The sequence below is a fragment of the Chlamydomonas reinhardtii genome, chromosome 3, assembly GCF_000002595.2.
Source record: "Chlamydomonas reinhardtii strain CC-503 cw92 mt+ chromosome 3, whole genome shotgun sequence".
Taxonomy (NCBI): domain Eukaryota; kingdom Viridiplantae; phylum Chlorophyta; class Chlorophyceae; order Chlamydomonadales; family Chlamydomonadaceae; genus Chlamydomonas; species Chlamydomonas reinhardtii.
In genome coordinates this window covers 5,177,705-5,192,788 of record NC_057006.1, presented here as the reverse complement: position 1 = coordinate 5,192,788, position 15,084 = coordinate 5,177,705, and the positions used below count along the sequence as shown (strand labels likewise).

General features: G+C 64.2%; 4 protein-coding genes across 4 annotated transcripts; 1 reads left to right on the top strand and 3 right to left on the bottom strand.

Moving 5' to 3' along the window:
- Positions 1 to 22: 22 nt before the first annotated feature.
- On the top strand, positions 23 to 6,196 carry CHLRE_03g182500v5 (uncharacterized protein). Its single transcript, XM_001702899.2, has 14 exons — positions 23 to 287; positions 449 to 585; positions 856 to 891; positions 1,221 to 1,373; positions 1,694 to 1,786; positions 1,942 to 2,050; positions 2,210 to 2,354; positions 2,572 to 2,917; positions 3,237 to 3,356; positions 3,634 to 3,861; positions 4,059 to 4,220; positions 4,467 to 4,775; positions 5,094 to 5,273; positions 5,592 to 6,196. The coding sequence occupies exons 1-14, from the start codon at positions 185 to 187 to the stop codon at positions 5,709 to 5,711; spliced, it is 2,241 nt and encodes a 746-aa protein (XP_001702951.1). The 5' UTR covers positions 23 to 184; the 3' UTR covers positions 5,712 to 6,196.
- Positions 6,197 to 6,198: 2 nt separating this feature from the next.
- CHLRE_03g182450v5 (uncharacterized protein) lies at positions 6,199 to 9,390 on the bottom strand. The gene is made up of 6 exons (XM_001702865.2): positions 9,325 to 9,390; positions 8,669 to 9,000; positions 8,261 to 8,323; positions 7,716 to 7,910; positions 7,191 to 7,463; positions 6,199 to 6,980 (listed from the first exon to the last, which is right to left on the bottom strand). Exons 2-6 carry the CDS (start codon positions 8,972 to 8,974, stop codon positions 6,795 to 6,797), a joined length of 1,023 nt encoding a protein of 340 aa, XP_001702917.1. The 5' UTR covers positions 8,975 to 9,000; positions 9,325 to 9,390; the 3' UTR covers positions 6,199 to 6,794.
- Positions 9,391 to 9,541: 151 nt separating this feature from the next.
- CHLRE_03g182400v5 (uncharacterized protein) lies at positions 9,542 to 12,520 on the bottom strand. Its single transcript, XM_043061063.1, has 7 exons — positions 12,319 to 12,520; positions 12,045 to 12,107; positions 11,567 to 11,900; positions 11,250 to 11,411; positions 10,726 to 11,051; positions 10,292 to 10,515; positions 9,542 to 9,919 (listed from the first exon to the last, which is right to left on the bottom strand). Exons 1-7 carry the CDS (start codon positions 12,469 to 12,471, stop codon positions 9,877 to 9,879), a joined length of 1,305 nt encoding a protein of 434 aa, XP_042926192.1. The 5' UTR covers positions 12,472 to 12,520; the 3' UTR covers positions 9,542 to 9,876.
- Positions 12,521 to 12,572: 52 nt separating this feature from the next.
- Positions 12,573 to 15,020, bottom strand: CHLRE_03g182350v5 (uncharacterized protein). The gene is made up of 6 exons (XM_043061062.1): positions 14,650 to 15,020; positions 14,326 to 14,431; positions 14,015 to 14,107; positions 13,701 to 13,778; positions 13,430 to 13,552; positions 12,573 to 13,031 (listed from the first exon to the last, which is right to left on the bottom strand). The coding sequence occupies exons 1-6, from the start codon at positions 14,760 to 14,762 to the stop codon at positions 12,918 to 12,920; spliced, it is 627 nt and encodes a 208-aa protein (XP_042926191.1). The 5' UTR covers positions 14,763 to 15,020; the 3' UTR covers positions 12,573 to 12,917.
- Positions 15,021 to 15,084: the final 64 nt, after the last annotated feature.

Sequence of the window (15,084 nt, the reverse complement as noted above, 5' to 3'; positions counted from 1 at the left end):
ACACTGCAGCGCGTCTCCAAGACTATATTGAAAAGTGCACAGGGCTGTGCTGGAAGGCCACCGAGGGATTTTGTAAAGCTATTCTTCTGGGCGGTTAGCACGGCCCAGATCACTTGTCAACGTCTAGATCTACTACATTAAACTCTCATATAGTGCAGAAGGCTTGCGACTGAGCACGGCAGCGATGGCCGCAGCGGAGGCCACTCCGCTGGAGGCAGCTTTCGAAAAGCTCGCAGCGTGTGTGAAGAACCAACAACACAAGAAGGCGCTTAAAGCTTGCGATGAGAGTGAGTGCTGCTCTGGCGGCCTAAAACACACTGCCATGACCATCGCAGCTCACTGCTGCGCACACCGGCGCAGTTCAATACAGCAGCATCCCTGAGCATGAACATATGGGGAAAGGGGAGGTTTTGACGCGGCGTTGTGTGGCTGTGACGCTTGCCCGCAGTCCTGGCGCTGGCGCCTGGCGACGAGGATGCCCTGCGCTGCAAGGTGGTCGCCCACATGCAGCTGCAGGAGTTCCAGCCGGCCCTCACGCTGCTCAACAAGCCGCCACTGTCAGCCCTGCCTCTAGGGTTTGAGAAGGCACGTCCTGGTGGCTGGGGAATGGGTGCGGGTAAAGGCCCTGCACGGCTGGCTTTGGGGCTGCAGTGGAGGAGGGTGGGGCGGGGGCTCGTAGGGTTGCTGTGGGGGCGACGGGTAGGGTGCAGGTGCCGCGTATGCGACACGACAAACCAGGGGTGGCAGCTGGTGCTTCGTATGCGGCGTTACTACATTCAAGCTGCAATGACAGCAACGCTTGTCTGTCCGGAAACCGAGTGACCACCGTCTTGCGTGCACCTCCAACCGCCGCAGGCCTACTGCCTCTACCGGCTGGGTCAGATTGATGAGGTGGGTGGCTCTCTGCGCTGGCGCTGTGGCTGTGGCTGAAGCTGTGGCTGTGGCTGTGTGTAGAGACGCCAACCCGGGAGGCTGGGGTCACAGCCTGTGGCCCGGGGCTGCTGTGGCTTGGGAGCCCCGGGCTGGCCTGGAAGGCTGGGACCCAGGGTAGCAGCGGGGCTCCTGCAGCTGCCAGGGTTGGCCCCTGATACGCTGGGCTGGGCTTGAATGCCGCACACAGTCGCGGAGGCCGGGAACACGCGGTAATGGGCGTCGCCTACCCCTTGCCCCGGCCTCACCTTCACCCTCTCTATCATCCGCACATTCCCCCCTCGCCCCAGGCGCTCTCGGTGGCCGCCGCTGCGCTGGCGGTGCCCGACCTGGAGCCGGCCGCCGCCACGCCGCTGCTGCAGCTGCAGGCCCAGCTGGAGTACCGGCGCGGCCGCAGCAAGGACTGCATCAACACCTATGACAAGTTGTTCCAGCAGTACAAGGTGGGTAACGGGGGGGGCGGGACTGCGGCGGCAAATGCGGGCGTGGGCGTGGGCGCGGGTGCGGGCGCCGGTGCAGGGATGGATGCGGATGCAGATGCGGGTGGGGCTGTGGGTGAGGGAGCGGGTGAGAGTGCGGTTGTGGGTGTGGGATGGCGTGCGGGCGCAGGCGCGGGCGCGGGCGCGGGCGGCGGCGGGGGCGCGGGTGTGGGCGCGAGACAAGAGGAGGACAGGTCATGTTATCTCATCCGTGGTGCCAGACACTCATGTAAGGCCTGGGCGGTACTCCTTTCCCCGCATTCTCCCTCCTACTGCCGCCTTAGGCCGACTCCCTGGAGCTCAAGACCAACGTGTTGGCCGCCTACGTGGCGGCGGGGCTGTCCGCCGAGCTGCCCGACCTTATGGCAGCGCTCAAGGTGGGCGCTTCATGAACAAAAGGGGGAAGCGTGTGTGTGTGTGTGTGTGTGTATCAAGGAAAGGCCGCAGGCAGCTGCCCGCGGCTGCGCACTGCTACTGGCCCAGCCGCGTACGCATGTGTACCAAGGTGCCGCCACCTCGCTTGCCTCCGCAGGTGAAGCCGCGTGACAGCTTCGAGGTGGCGTTCAACCGCTCCTGCGGCCTCGTGGAGGCGGGCCAGCTGGCCAGCGCGGAGGGCGAGCTGCGCATGGCGCTCAAGATGGGTATGTGCGGGGCTGGGAGGGAGGAATGCGGGGGGCACTGGGGGGAGTAAGGCCCGTGGAGTATCCAGCGGGAACACCTTGCGCCTGCCTTACTACTGATATGGCCCGCCCTGCCCTGTTCGGGCCCTGACCCGGCCCTGTCCTATCCTGTGCCTCCAGGCCGCGAGACTCTGTTTGAGGAGGACCTGGCTGAGGAGGAGGTGGAGGACGAGCTGGGGCCGCTGTCCTGCCAGCTGGCCTACGTGCTGGGCCGCATGGGCCGGCCGGCGGAGGCGGCGGAGGTGTACGACAAGCTCATCCGCGGGTGAGTGCGGGCGTCCTGGGTGCAAAGGGAGGAGGAGGACGGGGAGATGGATGGGGAGGTGGTGATGGTTGGCACGTTTTGGTTTGGGGGGGGGCCGGCGCGGGCGGGCGCGGACCAAGCAGGGCGTTGGCAGCCCAGCGGCGTGGCGGGGCAGCAGCAGTCTACGGATGAGCTCTCATCCTTGTCACCTGCCACCCCATCCTGCGTCATGCCGCAGCACTGCCACGCTGAGCGACGAGGCCACTCGCGCGCTGGCGCACAGCAACGCCGTGGCCGACGCGCCGCACCGCCTGGAGCCGGGGCCGCAGAACCGCAAGTACATCAACAGCGCCACCAAGCGGCTGGAGGCGCTGCTGGAGCGGCCCGGCGGCGGCAAGGCGGCGGCTGCCGCGGCAGCGGCTGCGGGCGAGGAGGGCGGCGCGGGCGCGGTGGGCGCGCTGGCTGGGCTGCTGGCGCGGCACACGCCGGCAGGCAGCCTACCCAAGTTTGTGGAGGGTCTGGAGAGCCGGCTGGGCGCGGGGCAGAAGCTGCAGCTGCTGCTCAACCTGGGGCTGCTGTATCAGGTGGGCGGGTTGGGCGGAGGGGTGGGGTGGGGGTAGCCGTCGATGGAGAACGGGGGGTGGGTGGCAAGGAGTCGCGCGATGGGCGTTGGGGGGAAATCGAGCGGGTTGGGAGTGGGCGGGGCGGTGGTGCTTGGGTGCTTGCAGCCGGACGGCCCAGTGTGTGGGCGGCAGTGCTGGGCACGGGTGCTGCCCGGTGGATGGGTGCTGCCCGGAGGCAGTGACGCGTCGTGTGCGGGCAGCCAACACGCGTGTCATTGATGTCACCAGGCGCCACACAGCCATCCGTGTCGAACGTACGGTACGCACCCGCATGCAACAGGTGGGCGGCCGCGCGGACGCGGCCCGGGAGCTGGTGGGCGTGCTGGCCGCCGCTCCGGGCGGCAGTACGGACCCGCACGTGGCGCTGCTGTCCGCGGCGGTGTCGCTGTCGCAGGGCAAGGTGGGTACGCGCGTGTGTGCGCGCGCGCTGCTGAGGGCGTGGCCGTGTGGGCCGGTGACGTGCGGGGCGCACAGGCTGGGCTATTGCGTGTCGTGTCGTGTCTGACAGTGTGGGAGGCAGAGTGCACAGTGCTGTTGCGGCGCCCTGCAGGCTCCCTGTAGCGACCCCACTGCACAAGCGATGCCGCTGCTGCCCTGCTAACCCACCACCACCACCGCCACAAGCCCACAACCGCCACAACCGCCACCATCACCCGCCCCTTGCCTCCCGCCCTCAGACCGTGGATGCTGACCGCACGCTGGAGGCCTTCATCTCCTCCTGCGGCAGTGGCGCCCCGGGCGCGCCGCCCGCCTCCGCCGCCGTGGCGCCCAGCCTCATGCGCGCGCAGGCGGCGCTGGAGGCGGGCAACACGGCGGCGGCGGCGGCGCTGCTGGCGGGCGTCAGGGACGAGGGCGTGGCGCTGAGCGGCGCCATGGTGGCCACACGCGTGGCGCTGTACGAGCAGGTGCGTGCGGCAGGGCTGACAGGCGGGACGGGGGAGGGGAACGGTGCGGAAAACGGGGCATGCATCACTCTGCGGGCTCGGGCTGGCAGGAGCTGGCGGGTGGTGGGTAGCGGGTGCAAAGCCTAGCATCCACTGCGTCGCTTGGCCTGCCCGCTTCACACTCATGACACTCCCGACCTCAACCCCGCCGCCTGCAGATGAACGACCCCGCGGGCGCCGAGGCTCTGCTGGACGCGGCGGTGTCGCACTGGAAGGCGCGCTCCGCAGGCGACCCCGCCGCCGCCAGCGGGCTGGGCTGGTGCCTGTCGTGCGCCATTGGGCTCAAGCTGCGGCTGGGTAAGCTAGAGGAGGCCAAGCAGGTGAGACGGCGGAGCCGCTCAGGTTGCAGGGGCAAGGCGGAGGGTGCATAGGGCTGGGGCAGGGGTAGGGGCACGGCCGGGCTCTTGAAGACGAAGAGGCGGCTCAAGTTTCCATGGGAGAGTAACTTAAAAACAGCCGAACACACCACGCTCCAGCCTGACAACTTGTGCGCGCCGAGTGCCGTAGTTGTAAGGCACCCATCGCTCACGCCCATCGGGCGCGCCCACCTGCTCGTGCCCCCACAGGCCTTCAAGCAGCTACAGTCCAGTGGCGCCGCCGCCACGGCCGCCGGCGCCGCCACGCTGGCGCGCCTGGCCCGTGCCTGCGCCCTGGCTGACCCCGCCGCCGCCCCTGGCCTCGTGGGCCCGCACGCGACGGCGCCCTCGGCGGCGGTGCTGGGCGGCCTTGACCTGGACGCGCTAGAGGAGGGTGCCGTGGGAGGCCGCGGCGGCAAGGTGGGCGGCAAAGGCCCGGACCTGGCGGCGGGCGAGCTGGCGGCGGCGGCGCGGGCCAAGCGCGCAGGCGACGCCATGGACGTGGACGCACAGCCCAAGGTGCGGTGTGTGGGCAAGGATGGGAGCACGGCAGCGGCGTGAGGTGTCTGGGCAGCGGTTGTGTGTGGGCTTGTTTGAAATCGCGGTGTCTGCATCTGCAGCCGGGCTCAACCCTCCGCTCTACCAGAACTGACACCGCAGCCCACACCGTACCCTGCGTCCTCGCTCTCACCCCGCACCGCTGGGCCCCAGACTGTGTCTTTCTCTGTAACTGCCATGGAATGTTTGCAAGGTTTACCCGCTGCCACGCTGTCGGCACTTCATACTTGTGATTTAATCACTCCGTTCTCCATGAACGACTGCCCCACCCCCGCACAGGTGAAGAAGAGCCGCAAGAAGCGGAAGCCGCGCTACCCCGCCGGCTACAACCCCGAGCTGCCCGGCGGCGGCCTGCCGCCCCCCAACCCGGAGCGCTGGCTGCCCAAGTGGGAGCGCGCCGAGTTCAAGAAGAAGCGCGACAAGCGGAAGCGGGAGAAGGACGCCGTCAAGGGCAGCCAGGTGGGCGCGGGGTCCGTGTTTCAAGAGGGGTCGATTGACGCTCGTGGGGCAGCTACTGGTGGGGAGGGCCGGGTTATGGACGTGAACGACGTGGACTCCGGGCACGGGTGTGGGTATGGCACTGCAATGCTGCACTGCAGTGTAATGATGTTCGGAGGCATGTTTGGGGGGCCGGTGCTGACTGCACAGGGCTTGCTTGCGCCGCGTGCACCGCTTGTTGCAGGCACGGCAGAAATTTCCCCGCACCTGCTGCGGCCTGCACCTCCATTGCTCGCCCTCTCGGCTCACCGCCTCTCCGCTTGCCCTCACGTTTCACAGGGCGCCGGCAAGGTGGATGAGGATCTGGACCGGAGCAATGCGCCCGCGCCCTCCGCCGCCAAGGCGCAGCCGGCCAAGCCAAACTTGCCACCGCAGAAGAAGAAGGGCGGCAAGAAGTAGGGGCGGCAGGGCGGTGCTTGTGTGTGAAAGTACGAGGGAGGAAGGAAGGCAGGGGGTGGTGCTTGTGTGCGGCGGACCGTGGACGGCGTCCGCGATGACAAGGTGGCGACAGCGGAGCACGCCTTCCCAGGGTTATGGAGGGGTGTGAGGGAGGTGGTTGGCCGATGGAGGCGTGCAAGGCATTGGCGGTGCAGGCGGCTCTGTGAAGTGATTTTGGTTGGATGCAGGTGTTCTGAGTTGCAGGCTAAGCGTTGTCCAGGCTGTCGGTGCCCAAGTTTGAGGGCAAGGGAGTGCCAGGGGGTTGCCAGCCCTGTGCTGTGAGGTCTGACAGGCCGGTCCGATGTGGGACAGCGCCCCCCGGAGGAGGGATGCGCATGCCGTGCATCGACCACGCCCCGCTTCTGCTAGGTGTGTGATGGGACAGGGTTCAAGGCAGGTTGTTCTGGCAGGCAGTTCTGCTAGGTCTGCTCACTGAGTCACTTCTCTGCAAACTTCTTACCTGCATCGCCCAGTTCGTCAAGATGTCTCTTCAGCACCGGTCTGCTCCCTTCTGCTCCTACACCGCGCCAGCACGTGGCGTGACAATCCTTTCAAGCTGTTGCCAATGGCGCGGCCTGCACTTCATGCCACCACAGCGGCGCAAACTCCGTCGCACGGCAGAGAAGCCCCAGGCCCCCGCAAGACCTCATATCACCCATGTACGTATCCCCAGTCCTTTTAAGACACTCATGTCATCAGGTGTGGAGTGTCCGAGCCCCCAACCAGCACGTCTTCAGCTAAACCTAACAGTCCATGTGTCCAAGTCAGTTAGTTGGTCAAAGCCATGAAACCGCGACCATGCTTCTTCATAGCAACAGCGAGGCGCTTGTTGGACCCGGTTGTTGCACGCGCTGTGCAATGCTGCAACTCAGGCCGCCCTCAACCAGGCCACCCAGCGGCGCCCAAACTGTCAGTGCCGTCGCTCCCTACTATTGTCGCTTCCTATATCTCCCTACACCCATACATCCACTGAAACTTCACGCAGCACTAACCCGCCCTCGGCAGTCTCCCCATGCCGGCCCCTAAGCCGCCCCCTCGACGCGCTCAGTGGTGCGCCTTCTCGCCCTTGGCCGCCCGCCGCGCGCTCTCCAGCGTGTTCTGCAGCAGCATGGCGATGGTCATGGGGCCCACGCCGCCCGGCACCGGCGTGATGAGGCTGGCCTTGGCGGCGGCACCCTCGAACTCCACGTCGCCCACAAGGCGGTAGCCCTTCTTCTGGGTGGCGTCATCCTGCGAGCAGAGCGTGGGGAGGCAAGCTGAGGCAGAAGACCACGCGCACTGTCCTGCCAAAGAGTGTTCCTGCCTCTCTAAAGCCCCTTTTCGCTGCCGCACCCCTTGCTATACATTCCTGCAAGCCTGGGGATGCCGCCGCGCCCATGCAGACCCGCAACAATCCCTTACTCTGCCGCCCTTCCTCGCGCCTCCCCTTCACGTCCCCACCTTGGCGTTGATGCCCACATCAATGACCACCGCGCCCGGCTTGATCCAGTCGCCCGTCACCATCTCCGCCACGCCGCACGCCGCGATCACAATATCGGCCTCGCTGCAGATCTTCTTGGCGTCGGGCGTCTTGCTGTGCACCATGGTCACGGTGGCGTCGCGGCGCTGCAGCAGCAGGGCGGCGGGCATGCCAACAATGTTGCTGCGGCCGATGACGCACGCCTTCTTGCCCGCGATGGGCACCTTCATGCGCTCCAGCAGCTCAATGCAGCCCTGAAGGAAGGGATGGAGTGGGGTGGCGAAGGGGCACAATAGGGTTGGTGAAGATTCAAGCATGAGGGCCTCCGGAACGGCCACGTCCCCGGGCCTTGGCATGTTGCCTGTAGCCCATGTCTGCGTCCCCTTGCTTTGCATCCTCCGCCTTCACCGCCTCCGCTCCTTCCTTTCCGCCCCCGCCCCTGCCCCTCGCCCTCCCCTCCTCCATTGCCGTTTGTCAAGTGCCACCGCACCGCCGCCAGCGCGCACCTTGGGCGTGCAGGGCACGAACAGCGGGTCGCGGCCGCGCATGGCCAGACAGCCGATGTTGAGCGGGTGGAAGCCGTCCACGTCCTTGTCGATGGAGATGGCGTCCAGGATGCGCTTCTCGCTGATGTGCTTGGGCAGCGGCAGCTGCACCAGGATGCCGTGCACGCGGGGGTCGGCGTTGTAGGCGGCAACCACCTGCGGGGGCGAGGCACGCCGCACGCCACGGCGGGTCGGCGTTCGGTTTGTGTGCGTGGTTGTAGGGAAGGCCTGGGCGACCGGGCAGCGTCCGGGGGCTGCCAACTGGTCGTCCAGAGTTCGTGTTCCGTGTATGCGTCTGGCTGCTTTCCCTTCCGACCTTCGGCCGGCTCACCACCCTCTGCCACACACCCGGTCCTCGGCTGCCTGCCGGTCCCTGCCAACCGCCGCACCCGCCTTCCCCTTCGACAGCAACACGCATTCTTGTCTGCTGCCATGTACCCCAATGTCCTCGTCTGCCCCCATCCTGACTTGATTGAGCTGATTACTCTCTACCCCAGCAGCCGCACCTTGAGCAGCTCCTCCTCCGACACGTCAGCCGGCAGGTCTGTGCCGAACGAGTCAAAGCCCACCTGCAGCGTGATGGGGGTAGCCAGCGGCGGCAGGCCCACAGTCAGCCGTGTACGCATGCGTGCAAATACACACGCACACACACATTGCTGTCCTTTTCACACACACATTGCCGTCTACGCGGATCTGTGCTAACAGGGCCTGTTGTGTGTTCCTCGTATCTGTTTCTTGGTGCGTTCCTGAAGTGGCTGCAATGCCGCCCTCCGCTCCCACCCCCGTCCCCATTCGCGCCCTCCCGACACCATATCCACCTCGTGATACCAGCCTATCCCCAGCCCCAGAATCAGACCCAGCCCCAGCCCCAGCCCCAGCACGTCATCATTCCCAACCCCGTGGCGCGAACGCACCTCGGCGCAGGCCTTCTTCTTGGAGCGCACATACGTCTCGCTGTCCTTACGTGCCCCCACCAGCACCACCGCCAGACCGGGCGTCAGGCCGTACTGCTTCTTCATGTCAGCCACCTCAGTGGCGATCTCGGAGCGGATGGTGTCGGCAATACCCTTGCCGTCAATCAGCTTGGAGGCGGGCACAGCATGGGACGCGGTGGGCGCGGCCGGCGCAGCCTGGGCGACCACGCGCAGCACAGGACTGCGCCGCGCGGCGGCGGTGCGAGACGAGGCGCCCATATGGCGCTGGCAGGTCAGTGAGGCCATGGTGTTGGGCTGGTGCTAAGGTCGGCCTGCGTAGGGAGGCGGCGAGGGGGCGGAGGTCCTACAAGCTTAGGGTCCAGCAGGGTCAAGGCACGCCGGCGAACGGGCAACTGAGGTTCAGGCCCAGTCAATTATCGATACAGGGTTATAAATGTGACCGTGGTAACGGCCGCGGGGCATTACACGCGCTTGAGCCGACACATCGCCGAGAACGTGTTGCGGACCAATCGCTCAACAGTGCTCTCGTTGCCATTTGGGCTTTGCTCTTCGCGCCGATATACATGATGCAACGCACGCTGATATGACTACGCTAGAAACAGCCAGCACTGCAGCAGCTAGTCTGAGTCGCGCACCTGGTCTGCGGCTGCGCGCGGTGTTGTTATATAAGTTGCAAGGAGTTGCTCCCACACGTCGTAAAGTATAAGAATACACAATTCCGCGAGTCGCCTGAAATAAACAAGTTGCTGCATGGGACCACGACAAGCGGCGTGCCCAGACACATCCATCGGGCGTGCCAGGCGTGAATTCATGGCCGTCACACTCGACTCACATCGACTATCCCGCGCAAGTCATAATAATCTATTACACCTTGCAAAGCTCGTCTGCTCGCCAGTTGCCGGGTACCGATATTGGTCACGTTGTTACAACGCGACGTTCGCCCGCTATTGTAAATACACAACATGAGTATGCAGCGCTACAGAATAAATGGTAGCACTTGATGAGTGGGTAGCTTCGGGGGCTCGGCTCGGCGGTGGGTGGTGGCCCTTCGTGTGCGGCTGGCCCTTGGAACGCAAACCCCTGGTGTCCCAGATCGCAATGCACATGCAACTATAACACCTCTGTAATGTGGCCATCCCCACTCACACGCACTATAGCTTCCCCGCCATCTCTCCGCCTGCCCTTTGCTAGTGCATTTCCACGTCGCCTGCGGCAGCCTCCCGCTTTTGCCTGCGCACACGAAAAGAGGGTTACAACACTGGGCAAAACGCAAGCTTCCAGAGTTCGCCCTGCCGCCTATTTTCTGCAATAGGGAATAGCAAGTAATACTACGTGGCACTCGCGGTTTGCGCCAATATGGTAACACCCGCTGTGCAAAAACCCAGCCGACCCCACCCCACCCCACCGTGCCGCCCCGTAGCCCATCCCTGCCCGTCAAGCTGACCCCCACTACTCGCGGGCCTCACCAACAAACCCCTGGGCTGACAGCCTCCGGGGACGACCACCACCGACACCCTAACGCCCAGACTGTCGCAACTCCAGCCTCCTCGGTCTCGGTTGACCAATAGTTGGGAGTGGAATGAGCTACGCTCCTCAGCCCACCTGTATGGGTAGGGCTTGGGCGCCAGGAAGAAGACGTACAGGTTGCGCATCAGGCCCTCGTCGAAGGGCCGCGGCGGCGGGGTGCCGCGCAGGTGCTGCCGCGCAATGGCCAGCAGCGACACGCCCTTGCCCGCCCCGTCCAGCATGCTGGGCGGCCGCCCCGCTACCAGCTGGTGCGGCTGCAGGGCGGCGTAGGACCGCATGAGGTAGGGCAGCCGGTGGCCCTGCGTGTTTTTGTAATCCGGGTGTGCGGGGCAGTGAGTTCAAGGCCCGACTTAACTGAGACCCATATGTCGCATTCATAACCCCGACTCATGTAAGGATCGCAATGACTCCCAATAGGCACTGCCCCGTACGCAAGCAGCTCCAGAAGCGCTCCGTAAGGATCACCCGACCACGTGGCTTCGAGCCTGCCCCGCCTGCCGTTCACGCACCTTGAGCAGCTCTAACGTGGTCTGGCCGGTGGCTGCGAGATAGCTGTGAAGCAGAAGAAGATACACCACTAGCGCCAGCCACACCGCCCCGAAGATGCCCAGAGCACACGCCATGCCCAGGCCCAGCGTCCCCTGCACGCCCGGGCATGGCAGCTGCGCCAGCAGCGGCGCCTGCGGCCTGCCCTGCCAGGCACCCACCAGGCGCATCAGGGGCGGCCGCAGGAGGTAGCAGCGTGCCCACAGCTGCACCACGTGGAACTCCATCCACAACAGCAGCACCGCCTCCACTACCAGCAGGAGGTAGAAGCGCGCGTGGTTGCGGTCGCCTTCAGAGATAGGTGCGGTGGTGGGGGTGTGGTCATTAGTCAAGTGGGGAGTAGAGCGTTGCAAGAGGCCGTGGTCAGGGCCAGTGAGCGGGCACACACGGAAGATGAAGCGCTATCAAACCATTCGCTTACGACCCCGAAATAAGTACGATTGAGGCGGGCAACTAACACACCGAGGCATTGCAGCAGGCCTCTCACCTATGCTGGCTGACAGGAACCAGCAGTGGTGGTCGTGCTTGTGCACGCAGCTGCCGGTGTGCTTGTCGTGGTGGCAGCGGGCGCTGGGCACCTCGCCGCACTGCTGGCATGCAGGGGCGCCTGGCTCCGTGGCGGGTGCCGGGGAGGCCGCCGTGATCCAGCCTGCAGCCGGCGGCGGTTGATACGCACATGGTTACAAACAGACAGCATGCAACAGAAGCCGCCAGCCACCAAGCATGGCCCATGACGGACAGCTGCCTGGCATCCATCATGTCTCCACCCTACACCCTTTGCTCCTTAGCCCGCGGTTGGCTTACCGGGGTCCGAAGCATACAGGCTGTAGTACAGACCCAAGGAAGTAGCCAGTAGCGCGAAGAAGCAAGCCACCTGCCAGCGCTCAGCGCACGTCCAGGCGCCGCCGCCGCAGCCTACTTGTACCTCGGCCCTGCTACTGCCACTGCGGACGCTGTTGGCCGCGGTCGTATCCTGGGTACCGTCTAGCCCAGCTACGGCGGATGCCGATGCTGATATGGTATCGGCTACACTCACTGGCGCCAGCGCCAGTGCGATTGTAAAAGTACGGCGCACGCCAAGATCGCAGAAGGCGAGCAGGAGGGGCAGCAGGAGGTGGGTGGCGACCCAGGAGATGACCTGCAGGGGCGATCCAAACGTGGTGGGCAGGGGAAGGCGAATTACTACTGGCGTACGGGATAAATTGGCGATGCATGGGGCTAGGCCGAGATCCTAGAAGGTACAGGCAGCGCGGTGCCCGGGGTTGTGCGGGCTAGGACCCACCTTCACATCCACGCCACAGACTGCCAGCCCGCGTGCAGCGCGCATGAGCGCCTTGACGCGCACCTGCGTGTTAGCCGCATTCAAGTGCAAAAGCCTTCATGACACGACGGCGGCGGTGCCGCCGGCGTCGCAGCGTTGCAACCCCTTGTGACCGGCCTGAACAAGGTGGCTGGTTCAACACGCCCTCGGGGGGTCAATTGGCTTTCGCCTCCGTCATGCGCCCCTGTTGGCGAGGAATCGCGCGAGCGCCCATCGAGCTGCCTTGCGTCCGCACCTCGCGCGACTGCCTCAGCACGGCGGGTGTTCGCCACGGCGAGATGCCGTGCGGCTGCAATTGCGATGAGTCCTGCGCGTTTGTTCCCACGCCGGGCACGATCCACTCCGCTCCATCGCCATCATCATCTGGCGCTGCTTGCCCTCTCAGCATAATTTAATAAGCAAGGCCGGTACAAGCAGTCTTGGCGAGCTGTCGCAATCAAGCAAACAGTTTTGTGCTGTGTCTGTTCATGCAATTAAAACTAAAAATGTACCTTGCAGATTTTACAACAGAGGATCAGCCACTGGATCCTTGACTGGCACGGCTTAACCCTTCGTTCGTCAGTCCTCTGCCCCCCCCCCCCCGCCTTCATGCCCTGCCTCATGCCTGTCCCATGGCCCGACCCTATTGCTCCTTGCAAAAGCGCGCTGTACGACGCTGGTGAGCCAACGCATCCGCTCTCTCCGCCGCATTAGAACGGCATTGGCCACAAGGCCAACACGCACACCATGCTCCTTCGCTTACACCGCACCACCTCCCCACCAAGAGCAACATATCACTAGCTCCTGCACAAAGGCTCCTCTGCCCCTAGGCTTGCCTGGCCCTGCCTGCGCCCCTCACGAGTCCACCTCCATTCCATCCATGGTCGCCAGCTCGTCCGAGGTGCTGTCGGCGGTGCGCTGCAGCTCCTCGATGACGTAGAACAGCAGCGAGAACTGCTTGCGCCGCCGCTGCATGCGGTGGGAAGTGGGACGTTGGTAAGGCGATCAGCGGGGCATGGCAGTGGCCGCGGGGCTGCATGGGGCCTATAGAGTGGATACGAATGCAACTGATAGCACACCCGTGGATATGAGCGTCTTGGGGCGAACCAGTGCCCACGGTTGCGACCCGCCAAGCAGCCCCTTTCATAATGAATAGACAGTATACGGCCTAACCACAAAGGCAGAGTACAGGGCTCACGCCTCAAGGCCGCCCCGACAACGGCTGAAGCCCCATCTCCTGTGCTGTAAGGGCTGACTAGGTGCTGGGTCTCGGTATTGTCCTACCCGCCTACCTACCACCACTGTGCCTGCCGCTGCATTAAGGCCCCCGCCCACATCGCAGAATCCCGCACAGACTCCAGACCCACCTCCATGAGCTGCGTGATGCGGCCACTCTCCAGCTTGGCATCCGCCATCTGCCTCAGCTCCGCGTCCACTGCCGCCTGCGTCACCTCGCGCGAGGGGTTCTCCATGATGTGGTGCCGCAGCACCTACAGGGGGTTGGGAGTGGCGGGGGTTGTGAGGTGTTGGGTTTGGACGGGCACGGGGCAGCCCGGCGCGCCAGTGACAATGAGCTAGAGGCGCACAATGGAAGCAAGACGGAGGCAAGCCATCCAACACTGACTTGTACCCACGCACCTCGTACTGCTCGTTTTGCCCGAGCACCACCTTGGCCCGTGCCAGCTCCTGCTTCTTCTCCTCAATCTCCCGTTTTGTCTGCAACGCGATTTTGGTTTGCGGGGTCAACTTGCATATAGCGGGAGTAGCTAATGCAGCTTAGTGCGTCGCTGTTGTGGATGCAAGTACGTAATGTGCTGAGTCCCGCACATGAGGCCGCTTGCGTTGCAGCTCGCCTCGGCCGTGAAACATGGCATGGCCTCAGGCGGCAGAGGCAGGCGGGTCTCGGGCTTGGGCCCCATGGCCTCCCACTTGCGTCCCCCTGCGGCACTGACCTGCTCAATCGCCTCCTCCAGCTCCTGCTGCTTCTGGGTGTAGCTCTCCTGCTCGCGCTTGTTGGCCTCGCAGATGGCGCGTAGCTTCTTCGCCTGTTTTGGCGCAGGACGTGGCGCACGGCCGCAGCCAGGCGATAGAGGCGCGTCAACGGCTCGGTCCAGAAGCGAGCAGATGATTGGGCATGGGAACAGATTCACAGGCCCTTGGGCCATTTCCTCAGCAGCTAGAGGACACATGTAACCTCTGAATCCTCTTGATCGGAGCTCCGGGCGCCCGCGGCACGGCAGCAGTGGCTATCACCGGTACTTACGTGCAGTTCCGTCTGCGCCGCCTCTCGTAGGAATTCCCGGTATAGGCGTGCCACCTCCCCCTGTGCGTCTGGCCCTTTGTCCGCCTGCTCAAGTAGTTGCAAGAATCTGCAAAGAGCGTAGGGGAGGTGTGTTGAAGACGACAATACAAGGGACAGTTCGACAGGGGACCATCTCTGGCCTCTGGTGGGATGCACGGTTCCCACGGGCCAGCTCCCTACCCCCCCCCCAATTTTTACAAGCGTGCAGAGCAGACACTGCACAACCACCCCCGAACCCTTCTGAAGGACCCCGTCTCCGGCCCGAAACAGTACGCCCCTGCTCACTTCTTGGTCAGCACTTTCAGCGGCAGTGCGCCCTTCGGCACTGTCATCTGTGTGAGGTAGCGGTGCTTGTTGATAGCATCCTCCTCCGCTGCTGTAAGCTTCACCGCAGCCATGTTAAAATCTGCCTGAATGAGGGTCCGGTGCCTGCTCCTGGCCAGACTGCTTCGCGCCCTCTGTCACTCAGCCCCTCCGCCGGGTGGGACTAGTTGCTAGTCTTCGCAGCTCTGGGTGATTTTTATGATATGTACGTTACTTTCAATATTAGGGAGGAGTATTGCGCAAGTTCCGTGGCACTCCTCACCTTGCTTGCTAGTATCTAGCATACAGTAAATTATTTATACATGAAACTATCGAAATGCTTGCAAATACACTGCTTAACAACAAAAGAGAATCAGGCCTGTTCTCCGGGTTCTCATGCATGGTCGTTCCCATTTC

Excerpts from the sequence above, each read along its gene's own strand:
- CHLRE_03g182500v5 (XM_001702899.2), top strand. The coding sequence starts at position 185 with ATGGCCGCAGCGGAGGCCACTCCGCTGGAGGCAGCTTTCGAAAAGCTC. Across the intron at positions 2,051-2,209 it reads GCGCATGGCGCTCAAGATGG|GCCGCGAGACTCTGTTTGAG; the intron begins GTATGTGCGGGG and ends CTGTGCCTCCAG. Across the intron at positions 4,221-4,466 it reads AGCTAGAGGAGGCCAAGCAG|GCCTTCAAGCAGCTACAGTC; the intron begins GTGAGACGGCGG and ends GTGCCCCCACAG.
- CHLRE_03g182450v5 (XM_001702865.2), bottom strand. The coding sequence starts at position 8,974 with ATGGCCTCACTGACCTGCCAGCGCCATATGGGCGCCTCGTCTCGCACC. Across the intron at positions 7,911-8,260 it reads CGGAGGAGGAGCTGCTCAAG|GTGGTTGCCGCCTACAACGC; the intron begins GTGCGGCTGCTG and ends TCGCCCCCGCAG. Across the intron at positions 7,464-7,715 it reads TCGTGCCCTGCACGCCCAAG|GGCTGCATTGAGCTGCTGGA; the intron begins GTGCGCGCTGGC and ends CCCTTCCTTCAG.
- CHLRE_03g182400v5 (XM_043061063.1), bottom strand. The coding sequence starts at position 12,471 with ATGCTGAGAGGGCAAGCAGCGCCAGATGATGATGGCGATGGAGCGGAG. Across the intron at positions 12,108-12,318 it reads TGCTGAGGCAGTCGCGCGAG|GTGCGCGTCAAGGCGCTCAT; the intron begins GTGCGGACGCAA and ends GCTAACACGCAG. Across the intron at positions 11,412-11,566 it reads CCTGTATGCTTCGGACCCCG|GCTGGATCACGGCGGCCTCC; the intron begins GTAAGCCAACCG and ends CGCCGGCTGCAG.
- CHLRE_03g182350v5 (XM_043061062.1), bottom strand. The coding sequence starts at position 14,762 with ATGGCTGCGGTGAAGCTTACAGCAGCGGAGGAGGATGCTATCAACAAG. Across the intron at positions 14,108-14,325 it reads CGGCGCAGACGGAACTGCAC|GCGAAGAAGCTACGCGCCAT; the intron begins GTAAGTACCGGT and ends GCGCCAAAACAG. Across the intron at positions 13,553-13,700 it reads GGCAAAACGAGCAGTACGAG|GTGCTGCGGCACCACATCAT; the intron begins GTGCGTGGGTAC and ends AACCCCCTGTAG.